A 13723-nucleotide genomic window follows, 5' to 3' on the forward strand; every position below is an offset into this window, starting at 1 on the left:
ATATTCTGATGTACTGTTGTTCTATCATATTTTTACGTAAAATGTATCAGGCCCAGAGAGACCTGAGTATAGGCCCTCAGCCACAACCCCACACCCTTGCCCCATGCCTGGGGGCAATTGTTTAAAGCCATTTTTTTCTTTCTTTTCTACCCTGTAGTTTCCTAACTAGCTGCCTCACCCATTATTTTCCTGTAGTTCCTGGAATATGTGATACAAAGAACAATGTATAGCCAAACAATAGCTTATGTTATTTTAATGTAAATTCTTGGTAAACAACTTAGAAAGTGCCTCTTCTGCATGGTGGCTCAGGCCTGTAATCCCAGCACAATTTGGGAGGCCGAGGTGGGCAGATCACTTGAGGTCAGGAGTTTGAGATCAGTCTGGCCAACATGGTGAAACCCCACCTCTACTTAAAAAAAAAACAAAAATACGCCGGGCGCGGTGGCTCATGCCTGTAATCCCAGCACTTTGGGAGGCGAGGCAGGCAGATCACGAGGTCAGACCATCCTGGCTAACATGGTGAAACACCGTCTCTACTAAAAATACAAAAAATTAGCCGGGCGCGTTGGCGGGCACCTGTGGTCCCAGCTACTCGGGAGGCTGAGGCAGGAGAGTGAACCCGGGAGGCGGAGTTTGCAGTGAGCCGAGATCGCGTCACTGCACTCCAACCTGGGGGACAGAGCGAGACTCCGTCTCAAAAAAAAAAAAAATACAAAACTTAGCCAGGTGTGGTGGCGTGCGCCTCTAATTCCAGCTACTCGGGAGGCTGACGTATGAAAATCACTTGAACTCAGGAGGCGCAGGTTGCAGTGAGCTGAGATTGTGCCACTGCACTCCAGCTTGGGTGAAGGACTGAGATTCTGTCTCAAAAACAAAAAAAAGTGTCTCTTGTTTTTCCCTTTAAAAACACACTTGCAACTGTTGCTAATCTGGAGCATATATTTATGGCAACTTGAACCTAGACTCCTGGGTTGCAGTCCCCAAACTTAGCCCCAATAAACTCTTTCTACTAATTTTGCTTTAGTTTTTTCCTTTAGGTCCACATTTCCACTTTTTGGCTAATATGAATAATGCTGCTGTGAACACTCACGTACACTAGTGTTCATGTTTTCCTTTCTCTGGGGCATATACCTATAGTGGACTTGCTGGGTCTTAAGGTAACTCCTGTTTAACATTTTGAGGAACTATCAAACTGTTTTCCAAAGCGGCTACACCATTTCACATGCCCACCAAGAATGTATGAGGGTTCCAATGTCTCCACATCCTCACCAACACTTAACTTACTCTTATTAGTCTTTTTTATTGTAGCCATCCTAATGGGTGTAAAGTATCAGGTTTTGATGTGAATCTCCTAACAAGGGTTGAGCATCTTTTCAAGTGCTTACTGGTCATTTGTATATTTTCTTTGAAGACATGTCTATTCAAATCCTTTGTCCCTTTTTTTTTTTTTTTTTAAAGAGACAGGGTCTCACTCTGTTGCACAGGCTGGAGGGCAGTGGTGCAATCACAGTTCACTACAACCTCCAACTCCTAGGCTCAAATGATGCTCCTGCCTCGGCCTCCCAAGTAGCTAGGACTACAAGCACATGCCACCACATCCAGCTAATTTTTTTTTTCTTTTTTTTTTTTTTTTTTTGAGGCAGAGTCTTGCTACATTGTCCAGGCTGGTCTCAAATTCCTGGCCTCAAGTGATCCTCCTGCCTCTCAGGCTCCCAACCATGGCCAGCCCATTTTTAAATTACCTTTTTATTGTTAAGTTGTAAGAGTTCTTTATGTATTCTGGATGTAAGTCCCTTATCAGATATATGATTTGCAATATATTCTCCCATTCTGTGAGAGTCTTTTCACTTTCTTGATAGTGTCCTTCGAAGCATGAAAGTTTTTAATTTTGATGAAGTCCAATTTTTTTTCTTTTATTGCTTGTGTTTTGGAACCATATCTAAGAAAGCTTTGCCTAACCCAAGGTACAAAGATTTACTCCTATGTTTTCTTCTAAGAATTTTATAGTTTTACTCTTACATTTAAGTCCATGGACCACTTTGAGTTCATTTTCATGTATGGCATTAGGTAAGGGTCCAACTGTGTTCTTTTGCATGTTGATATCCGGTTGTCCCAGCACCATTTGTTGAGAAGACAAATTGTACTTCACTTTTGAAGTACATAATTACAGTTGCATAATTAGTCATCTGACTCCTAGTTAGACTGTGCCAAGAGGGCAGGGACTGTGCCAGTCTTGTTCGTTACTGTTATCTGCCACATTCAGCCCAATGCCTAGTTCTGAATATGCACTCATAAGTATTGGCTGAATGAATTAATCATTTTGTTATTAGTAATAATGACTCTGCCACTCTGTGGGGTTAGGTATTATCATTTTCATGTTAGTTGGAAGGTAGGTAATTTGTCCCTTGTTTCACTGGCTCTCAATGTTTGACTCATGTCCTTCTTCCTCACCAGAGGGCACAGGAGCTCCTCCAGGGCAAGGACTGTTTCTCCTTCCTCATTTTGTTGCCACAAATTCAGCTCAGGGCTAGGCACAAAGCACAGGCTGGACAGATGGGCAACTGAAGGACAAACAGAGAGTCAATCAATGTTCTCCACGACCAGGTCACTACCGGTCTCCAGTCCCTCCTGGCCTCAGACTGTGATCTGGCAACACCCAACAGCAAGTGACTTCCCCTCCACATACCCCCCAGGCTGCTCCTTGCCTCGTGCTACCACATATGCTGCCCTTTTTGCCTGGAATGGCTTCCCCTTCTATTTACAAAGTTCAACTGACATTTTAAGTCTATGATCAGGTGCCATTTCCTCTGGAAGTCTTTCTCAGATCCCCCAGGCTGTTTGTCCTCTGGTCTCCTGCAGCCCCTGTAGTTTCCTGTCTCACAGCATTGACCACCCTATTGCCACAGTTTACCCCGACTCTGTCATCATAGGCAGGAACCATGACTGCTCAAGTGTTCCCTGTGCCAAGCAGAGGACTCAGGATATGGCAGATGCTGTTTGTCAAACGAACAAATAAATCCTAGAGAAAAAAGGCAGGCAGTCTGAGGCCCAAGACTGATCTTGCCAGGCTTCCTTTATTAGAGATTGCTTGGGCTGATGAGCAACTGAGGTAAGCACTCAGCAGAGGCCTAGCCCCCTGCTGGGAGAAGGGAGATGGATAGGAGTGTTGTCTTTCACCCACTTTGTGCTGAAGGAAATGTGATCTCTGCTGGGAGAACAGGAGGCCTCACTTTTCCCAGTCCCAGTCCTGACAATTCCTCACGTGGCTCGGCCTGAGCCTGGACAGATGTGCCTCTAGTCTGCCTTGTGCCCTAGGTTTCGGGTGAGCAGTTCCTCAGGCTCAAGTTTGGGGTAAGCCCAGGAGCAGGACCACCTGCTCACACTGCTGACAGGTAGGAGGCCAGGCTTCCACTTCTGAGGAACCACAGATGGATGAACTTAAGTGCCTCAGGGGAGAAGGGAGGAAATGGATGTCACACAGGAAGGGAGGGAGGGAGGGAGGAAAGAGAAGAGACCTGGCCTCCCTCTGATATAGCCAAGGGGAGTGTGAAAGTAAGACTCTGGACGGCTTACTTCAGGTACACTGAAAAGTCAATAAAAAGCAAAGAAAGAGTCACAAAAAACAAATAAGTGCCACTGTGCTGTGGAACAAGGTAAAAGACGGTAGAGAACGCAACCTTGTCCCTGCCCTTCAGGAGGTGCACAATCCAGCAGTTTCAGATGAAATATAGCCCACAGACTTCTTCATATAAAGAACAGTGTGGCAAGTGGCATTCAGCTCTAATTCTCCAACCTGACCTCCAGCTTCTCTTCCACAAAAGGAGCTCCCTCCTGTGACAAGCTGCCATGGTCCTTTCTAGATGACCCTCATACCCTCCCAGAACAGAAGGCAGGTATAGGATGAGAGTGGGGGGAAGAAGCAAAGGAAGATGAGATCACACCCAGCTGGGAGGAATCCAAGAAGGCTCTGTAAGGAAAGCAGCACTAGAGCTTTGAAAGGTGTAAGCAGAGGATAATGAATACAGATGGCAGAGGGCCGTCTGTGGAGGACCCGCAACCAGGGCCCACGGACTGAAGATTCCAGGGTGTCCTTAAAGAGGAGGATCGAGTACCTCCCCCCAGGCGCAGAAGAGCCTTAGGCTGCTGCCCTTCACTATCCAGAACTTTCCCAAGACCCTGGGGCTAAAGACAGGAGCCAGGGGAGGTCAACTAGAGACAGGCACAGTACAGAGCCCCAGAGAGGTCAAGTGGGGAAGAAGGGTAAAGGACAACATTATTTACGAGGTCTGAGTTTTGCTCTAAATACTGATATTATTGACCATATCAATCATACACACAGTGACCCAACCATGTGTAACCTACAGTCATGCGCTACACAATGATGTGTTTGTTAACAATAGACTGCATGTATGAGGTGGTCCTATAAGATTATAATGAAGCTGAAAAACTCCTATCCTCTTGTGACGTTGTAACTGTCTCAACATCATAGTGCAACAAATGACCTTTTCTGTATTTAGATATGTCTAGATACATAAATACTTACCATTATGTTACAACTGCCTACAGTATTCAGGACAATAACGTGCTATACAGATTCCTAGCCTAGGAGCAACAGGCTATACCATATAGATTAGGTGTGTGGTAGGCTATTACCATTTAGGTTTGGATAAGTATACTCTATGATGTTCACACAGTGATGAAATTGCACTACTCAGAATGTGTCCCTATTGTTAAGCAAGGCATGACTGTATGTGTAAATTCAAAAAAAAAATGAGTATGGGATTCTGTCCTGCTATAGGCAGGTCTGTTGGGCAGAGCTAAGAGCTCAGGACATTGAAGAAGAAATAAAGAGCAGCATGAATCACCTGTACAGAGTCTAGGGTACAGAAAGGCTGAATAAGGACCTACTGTAGGAATTCCAGAAAGTTTCCTTCTAGCAAGGATGGTCAGGCTCCCTTTACCCCCACTGCCCCCAGACCTGGCTCTGTTCGCAGGAAGAACTATAACTGGTGGGTTACATGTCTGTTTCCTTGAGACCAGGGCCTGGGTCACCATCCCCATCCCCCATCTGCAGTGCCCAGCAGAGGCCCACTCTTTCATAATCAAGAGCTGCTTTGGGTGAGGGGGAGGGAAGGATGTCCTCATTCAGGCCCTAATCATCTTGAATCTGTCTTTACTGAAACAGAAACAGCCTCTTAACAGATCGGCCCTCAGCCTTTTCCCAATGCAGTCCATACTTCACTCCTCTGCAAGTCAGCCTTAACTGGGTCATTCCCCTGCTCAAAAACTTCCCACGTCTCCCCACTGTGTATAGAGTAAGAGTTCAAAACTCCTCACCCTGGGCATGGCAGGCCTTGCACATTCCAGCTTCTCTCAGACAACCTTCCCTCTTTCCTGACACCCTGTACAAATCCCACCTCAGGAGCATCAACATACTCCGCAGGCCCAGCAGCCAGCCAGCATCTGCTTCCCGCCTTTGCTTAGCTTGCTCCTGGCTCTGTGGTCTTGTATGAGATGGGGGCTGAGGGCAGGTCTGTGCCTTGCTCATCTCTGATGTCCTCACATGGAGTGAAGGGAGATTCTGACAGGGTCATCCTGACCAAGTGAGGTGGGACAAGAGGAGGCAGGAGAAAAGCAGGCTAGAGCCTGGGGACACACATGAAAAGCCCCCACAGAATGAACGTTCAGAAAAATTGTCTGAATCACACATACACTGTTAAGTTCAATTACTTTCTGTATTTTTGGGATGGGTGTTTAATTGCTATTAGAAAAACATGTATTTGAAAGAACTAAATAATCAATGCCTGGCAGCTCAATGGAATATGGTAGTGGCATCCCCTGGGGGATGGAAGAGTGGATTCCCAACATTGCTGCTCTGCAAATGCCCTGCCAAAAGGGGAAAGCCGCAGCCCGGCAGCCCTTGGCAGTAGCCAACAGGTGATTCCAGGGTCAGCAAGGGTCAGTTTCCATACCCGTACTCCCTGTACTGCAGCAGAATGAAGCAAAGCACATCTGTTTCTGGAGGAATGAAGATGCCACACACAGCCTGCAGTTATGAATGGCTCTTATAACAACAGGATGACATCTGTGCTTGGTTTTTAAGATGCATCATCGCATGTTTATTAAACTATTGCTCCATCATATTTATTTGGCTACAAAACAACTCCCAGCCCATACTTCCAAAAGTGGTTTATTAAAAACTAAGGCTTGAACATTAATACTCAAAAGCACCCTTGAGAATCAATAATAATGCTGCAGATAAAATGAAAGGGAATCAAAGCAGTAAGTCTTGGTGGGGTCGGCTGCTTTTCAACACTTTCTTGTATGTTCAGGAAGCTAAGGTGGGGAAGAACACCAAGGGCCTGTGGCACTGGGTGTGGAAATAGCCACCCCAACACTTGACTTCCTGTCTAACATGCAGACATGATGGAAAGGAAGGGGGGTGTCCTATGGCCACCTAGCTCTATATAAATGGCCAAGAGAGGCCAAGGTTAGGCCCAGTGGGGGGCATAGTTTCAACAAAAATAAGACCTCTGCCCTTAATCAACAGCCCTGTAACTGATGCCCCATGCTGGCCCCAGTCTGAGCATCCATCTTGGACACAGACTCTGCCCTATACCTGGCACTGGGCTGAGCCGAGTTGAATCTTGCCCTTACCGAATAATAAGCCTCAAATTCAACCTGCCAGTGGTCACTGGAGACTAGCTGAGCCAGTGAAGCTACAGAAATGCAGTCTGTCCCCGGGCAAAGCCAGGTATGGGCCCCTGGCCCTGCAGGCAGGTATTTCTAGCCCCAGACCTTCTGGCAGATGGTCTCTTCCAGCTCTGTCCCAAATCCCCAAGCCTTTCTATAGATGCCCACCTGCAACCTGTCCAGGCAGCAAGCAGTAATACATGGCCATTCCCAAAGAAATGAGCACAAATCAGAAGATTCAGAGAAGAACCCAAAGGATATGGGGGCTGAGGGGAGTCCAAACCAACCCAGTGAAGAACAAAATAGCTGAAGGATCCAGGGATGTTTGGGAGCTGACTCCCTACCGAAAATATCCAAGGGGTGATCTGGGTAAAGGGTGCCCAGGTGACTCTGTGACTACAGAGATGTCACAGGGGACAGTTCCCAGCTTAGGGTAACGATTTCCTCAAAAGCAAAGTCATCACACGAGAAGAGGCTCGCCCTGCTCAGCCTCTCCTGTCGGGGAGAGCAAGGCCTGGGGTTCAACTCACCTGCTGACTTCTTGTGTATTGTTGGCACGGGCAGCTTCCAACAGGGCTGCATCTGAAGAGAAAGGGGGCACCGGTCAGATCCACGGCCAGGACATACCCATCTCAGGACTGCATGGAGGGCCCACTAAGACAGTGGCAGTACTTTAGAAACATGGACTTTAACAAGCAAACTGATGTCACAATATATGAGACACGAATCATTCCCTCCCCACATGGTGTCCACCGTTAACAACCTGACTTCCACACCGTTTCTTCACTACAGAGCCCAAACTCTTCACTCCTCTCATCATACAGGGAATGCAGGTCAACTGCTAGCACCATGTCTTGCCTATGGTAAATAATGTGCTCTTCATAATCTATGAAGCTCTGCATATGCTTTATGTTCCTATAAGAGTTATTACTAACCATTCCCTGACCTTGTCCACTTTCTCCCTCAACTCTAGTTCTTCAACCCAGTTCTGAATCTTGATGTCAAAAGTCATAAACCCAAAAGGAAAGGTAGAATGAGAGGAGCAAGCAGGGTGTAGGCCTCTCTGAGGATGGAGAGGTCTCAACTAGGAGTCTTTGAGATCTGGCTCCATTCCACTCCCACTACTCACCACATGGCCATGACAGCTCCTCTCTCTCTCAACCACAGCTTCCCTGACAGTAAAACACAGACAAAACTCCTTGCCCTGCCAGCTTCACAAGAATGTCAAGGAGATGAAATGACAGTTGAAACGTCTGCAAACTCCCCAGTGCTAAGCCCAGGGAAGGGAGACCCAAAGCAGAGGAGACACCAAGCCTAGGAGAAAAGCAACGCTAGCTAAGTGAGTCTGGCCTGGTCTGGGCAGCCTGCAGGCTGTTGCCACCACCTTGTGGCCATAAAGAAAATTGGACTGACTCAGAAAAACTCAAAAGACAACCGGAGAGGCACAATCTTTTCAAATAGCTCAATACCAGGTACATGGAACCCTCTGTGCCCAGCCTGGTTCTGAGCTACACTGCTGGGCACTGGACGGATTCATAGCCAGCCCTGATTCAGGGAACTCTCAGTGCAGCCAAAAGACTCACCCATGAGCAAATGCACTGGAGTAGAGTGAAAGAGCAGGATCTGGAGACAGTCAGACCTGGGGTCTAGCCCAGCTCTGTCGCTTATTTGCTGTATAACCTAACCCACTTATCTAACCTCCTGAGCCTTAGTTTCCTTATCTGTACAATACACCTTATCATGCATATGAAAGCCAGTCCTGTGGTTCAGACATTGATGCCTCCTGGCCTCAATTCCAGGGACAGGTCCTTTCTACTTACCTTACCAGATGTACCTAAAGCACATACCCAAGCATGGCTCAGACAGCCACCAGCTGGGAGGGGATCAAGCCTTCCTTAGAGATGGCTGTATCTACTCTCTCTTCACTCTGCAGAAAAAAATGTGGCTTCTACAAGGTTACAGAGTGAGGAATGAGCTAAGAACCAGGGCCTCCTGGCTTCTAAAAGGGTTCAGTTTCTACCACACTGCACTGAGGGTCAACACTCTTAAGTCAGGGGACAGGGTAGCTGGCAAGTCAGTTCCAGCAGGAACTGGTCACGGCTTTGACCATTATCTATTTTGGTAAGTAGACCCTGGTATTCTTGCTGGAGTTCATAGGCCATAAAGTCCAGGTGGGAACCGCCAGGAACTTCTTAGGCAAGACCTCACCAAATACACTGGACTTAGAACATTCCCTGCTCATGAACCTTCCATAACTCTCCACTGCCTACAGAAGAAATTCCAACACCCTCAACCACCCGACCCCTGACTGGCATCCAGGCCCCACTCCATCTGCTCTCATCTAATTCCAAAGACCTTATCCTCCAACCAAGCTGGCCGCTCTGCTAGCCCCTGCACACACCGTGGTGCCCTGAAACTCTATTATTTCCATTCTCTGAAGCCTTTGCATGGAATATAATCCAACTCTCACACATTTACTGAGCACCTACTAAGTTCCAGACACTGTGGTAGGCAAATGATGTCTAGGTATTCGGGAAAGTTGCTAGCATAACCTGAAAAAACAAAAGAGAAGATACATTTCCTGCTCTCATGGGGCTCACAAGGTCACTCTCCTTTCTGTTTCTACTTCATCCTTCAGAACTCAAGTTCGAATTTCCCATCCTCTGGGGTCTCCAATACTCCAGCAAGGCTTTCCTGACCCTACTGGCCCTCTGATCCCCCAACAACACATAGCGCCACTCACCAGCCCTACATTCCAACTGCCTGCACTGTCCCCTTGACTGATTTTGTGTTGTTAGGACTTCCCACACACCTAGCCTAAAACTAGATGCACAGTGAGTACCCCCAAAAATGCTGGAAGTTATAGGATTACAACATGCCTAAGCTCAATGCCCTTAGCGTCTATTTCAATACCCTCATTTTGTAGATGAGGAAACAGAGGACCAGTGAGGAGAAGCAAAAGTCCAAATTCACAATGAGAGTTAGACACAGAACCAAAACAAGATCCCCAGTGTTGTCTCTCCCAGACCAAAGTCCTTCCTTTACAACTGGCCACATCAAACGAATCAAAGTCAAGGCACTCCCTACTCCCCCACTCTTGCTCCAAATTCTCAGAGCTTGGGGTGCATGGAATCTACGGACACCATGACTCAGTCTTTCTTCTTGAGGAACGACTAAGAACCTGAATGGCTGGACTCCATAGGTCACAAGTCTGGCTCTCTGTCCACTCTCTCAGCTGCTGCTTAGCTCCACGGATCCTGATGAAATGCTAATCGGGATGAGCCGGTCCCCCAGCAGTTGCCCTTGGGCCTCCAGGAATCCACCTTCCTTCTCCTGCCAACTATCCCACATGGCAAGATCACCTCACAGCATGTGAGACCAGACACAGCAAAATCCTGAGACTGACAGACTCAGGCCACTGAACTCCAAAAAGAGTCAAAATAACAGTACTGTAAAAATGTTGAGAAATTATCCTTCACTATATAAATAAATTGGCCAGACGCGGTGGCTCACGCCTGTAATCCCAGTACTTTGGGAGGCCGAGGCGGGTGGATCATGAGGTCAAGACATCGAGACCATCCTGACCAACAACTAAAAATACAAAAATTAGCTGGGTGTGGTGGCCCACACCTGTAGTCCCAGCTACTCAGGAGGCTGAGGCAGAATAGCTTGAACCCAGGAGGCGGAGGTTGCAGTGAGCCGAGATTGCGCCACTGCACTCCAGCTTGGCGACAGAGCAAGACTCCATCTCATAAATAAATAAATAAATAAATAAATAAATAGATAAATAAATAAATTGAGGTCAAGCTGGCATTAAAACCGAGTCAGGTTGTTCCTGACTCTGGCACCTTTGGTGGCGGGGGGTCGGGGGGGAGCGGTTTGGCAACTTCTCTAAACCATCTAGCGGTTGCCCTTAAAACACCCCATAATTTCCGTTTCCTAGAGATCTCAGGAAACAGGAATTGGACCAGGCAGAATATGAGAAACATAAGGGGACCATGCTATAATATTAGATGTTTAGTCCAATATCCCCATTGTACAGATGGATAAAATGATGCCCAGAGAGGGAAGGCGGATCTATGATACGAGATTATACAACTCCGAGGTGATGAGGTCTCTAGGGCAACACCCTGCCCCTGTAACCAGATGATGTCTGAGTCCCTCCAAGACTTAGGCTCTAAGGATCTAAACCTACAAGCACCTCCCACCCTCCTAAGATACGAAGTTAGGACAATCTTCCCGCCTCTCCCTTCCTCAAACCCAGATCTCATAATCACCCTTGTTGGACGGACTCTTGCTGTAGCAATGAACCACCAGCGCTGCGGCCAGGGCCCACATGCCCAGTCCGGCTCTGCTGGGGACCCCGTTCCAGCTGTCCTGTCCTGGGAGTGTTTCTTCGGGGCCAGGAAGGCGTCCCCAAGTGGCAGCCGCGAGGCATTTGGTATCGAAGCGTCCTCCCTGGCGCCCCCCGGTGGCTGCCCCGCGTCCGGAGAACAAGGCCGGCGATGTTCCAGGGCGCCCCCCGGCGGCTACCCTCAGCCACTGCGGCTCCCCGAGACTCCCAGCAGTCACATTCCGGCCGGAAGCACCTCCATGGCCCCGGAGCGTTGGGGACCTGAGCAGCCGGAGGAGTAGCCGTGGCGCCGGTGCTTTTCTCCTCAACACCAGGGACCCTAGCATCTTGACAGCTGCTTCGATAACCCCGTGGTGCCGGCCCCTGTGCTGGCCACGTCCAACATGGCTGCCGCGGCGCGTTCGAAGACGCCGCGAACAGGGTGGAGTTGCGCACTACCTCACGGGAGGGGTAGTCCACAGCCCTAAGCCTTTCTCCAGCTGGAGAACAAATAAACTACGTTTCCCAGAAGGCTGTGGGATTGCGTCACAATGACTGCGGGCTTATAGGAGCCCGGGACATGTTGGGAAATAGAGTTCGGGTGAAGGGGCGTGGCGATTAGAGTTAAAGATTAGAATCCCAGGACTTCTTTCCTAGTTTAGTTGAAGCACACGACACACATTTTTTTTTTTTTTTTTTTTTTTTTTTTTTTGAGACGGAGTCTTGCTCTGTCTCACAGGCCGGAGTGCAGTGGCGCGATCTCGGCTCACTGCAACCTTCGTCTACTGTGTTCAAGCAATTCTACCTCAGTCTCCCGAGTAGTTGGGATTACAGGCGCCCGCCACCAGCTAATTTTTGTATTTTTAGTAGAAACGGGGTTTCACCACGTTGGCGAGGCTGGTCTCCTAACTCCTGACTTCAGGCGATCCGCCCGCCTCGGCCTCCCAAAGTGCTGGGGTTACAAGCGTGAGCCACCGCGCCCGGCCCACAATTTTTGACTGGTGTAAATTACACAAGAATCTTCAGCAGAGGCGTATTATGAAACTTATGCTTATTTAGTTTACCCTATTTATTTTTTCAGCCAGGGCGGCCTTTCAAAAAGATGTTTAGGGTAACTACTGCACCTGAGATAGGAATACATTTTATTTGAAGAGTTGACTTCCGGTCTTTTTTTTTTTGAGACAGAGTCTCACTCTGTCGCCCAAGCTGGAGTGCAGTGGCGCCATCTCGGCTCACTGCAACCTCCGTCTCCCGGGTTCAAGCGATTCTCCTACCTCAGCCTCCCGAGTAGCTGGGATTACAGTCACGCACTACCACGCTTCGCTAATTTTTGCATTTTTAGTAGAGACGGGGTTTCACCATGTTGGCCAGGCTGGTCTCCAACTCCTGACCTCAAGCGATCTACCTGCCTCAGCCTCCCAAAGTGCTGGGATTACTGGCGTGAGCCACTGCGCCTGGCCCCGATTGTGTTATTTTTAAAGGGCTTTCAAGTGGGTTATCTCATCTGATCCTCATGGCAGCTGTGTGTGAGAAGCTGGGCAAGAACTGTTATTCCTGTCTACAGCGAAGGGAATTGAGGCTCAAAGGTGAAAAGATTTGCCAGTAAATCACCTGGAGTAATGCTCAGGTCTTCTGACTTTGAGCATATAGTTTCCATTAACACCTGTACTCCCATCCCGCCCCCTCTTTTCCAAACTGAACCCATAGGTAGGCAAAGAAGGAAGTTCTTCTTTGTGTCAGTTCTGTTTCTTGCAAGTCTTGTAGGTCTGCTCAGACTTCACATGATCAGAGTCTTCCCTGACCATTCTGGTTAAAATAGTAATCCTACGCACCCCATCCTAATTTTTCTTCACAGCATTTATCACCATCTGACATACTACATTTTTATTGTCTTTCTCCACTACAGCATGAGCCCCATGAGACAGGGACTTTGTTTTTTCACTTTTATATCACTAGCACTCAGAACAATGTCTGGAACAAAAGAGGCACTCAATTTTTTTATTTTTATGTATTTATTTATTTATTGAAACAGTCTTGCTCTGTCGCCCAGGCTGCAGTGCAGTGGCGCCATCTCAGCTCACTGCAAGCTCCGCCTCCCGGGTTCAGGCCATTCTTCTACCTCAGCCTCCTGAGTAGCTGGGACTACAGGCGCCCGCCACCACGCTCGGCTACTTTTTTTGGTATTTTTAGTAGAGACGGGGTTTCACTGTATTAGCCAGGATGGTCTCGATCTCCTGACCTCGTGATCCGCCTGCCTCGGCCTCCTAAAGTGCTGGGATTACAGGCGTAATCCCATGAGCTTTGGCATTCAGGCAGACGTGGATTTTAATTTTGACTCTTGCATTTACATGCGTGACCTTGGACAAACTCCCTTTACCTCTCTGGTAGTTAATTACTCATTGTTGAAGATAATTCCTGCCTTCAAGATGATTGCTTGTATTAAATAAGATAATATGTAGAAAGCCCCTAACACTGTCCCTGGCTCACAGTAGGTCTTCAGGAAATGGTAGCTATCATGGTATATTCTCTGCTCTGTGTATTCTACACTTCCTCCAGGCAAAGATGGAACTTCTTTCTCATTTCCACATCCGTTAGTAAGACAGGAATGAATGAACGACTTTTTTGGTTTTTTTTGAGACAGGGTCTCGCTCTGTTACACAGGCTGGGTACAGTTGTCACTGCAACCTGAAACCTGGG

The 13723-nt window shown here is 47.9% G+C and overlaps 1 protein-coding gene across 5 annotated transcripts in view; it reads right to left on the reverse strand.

Annotated features, from left to right (window-relative positions):
• The window catches only part of CLPB (ClpB family mitochondrial disaggregase), a 147030-nt gene extending 135467 nt beyond the window's left edge, over positions 1-11563 (reverse strand). For 2 of the 5 annotated variants that reach the window (XM_054523844.2, XM_054523843.2), the window contains exons 1-2: positions 10971-11549; positions 7224-7275 (exon numbers count right to left, since the gene is read on the reverse strand). In XM_054523844.2, the coding sequence (XP_054379819.1) occupies positions 7224-7275; positions 10971-11373 (455 nt within the window). In that variant the 5' untranslated portion in view covers positions 11374-11549. 5 annotated transcript variants of the gene reach the window in all.
• Positions 11564-13723: the final 2160 nt, after the last annotated feature.

This window comes from Pongo abelii, chromosome 9 (genome assembly GCF_028885655.2).
Source record: "Pongo abelii isolate AG06213 chromosome 9, NHGRI_mPonAbe1-v2.0_pri, whole genome shotgun sequence".
Taxonomy (NCBI): Eukaryota; Metazoa; Chordata; class Mammalia; order Primates; family Hominidae; genus Pongo; species Pongo abelii.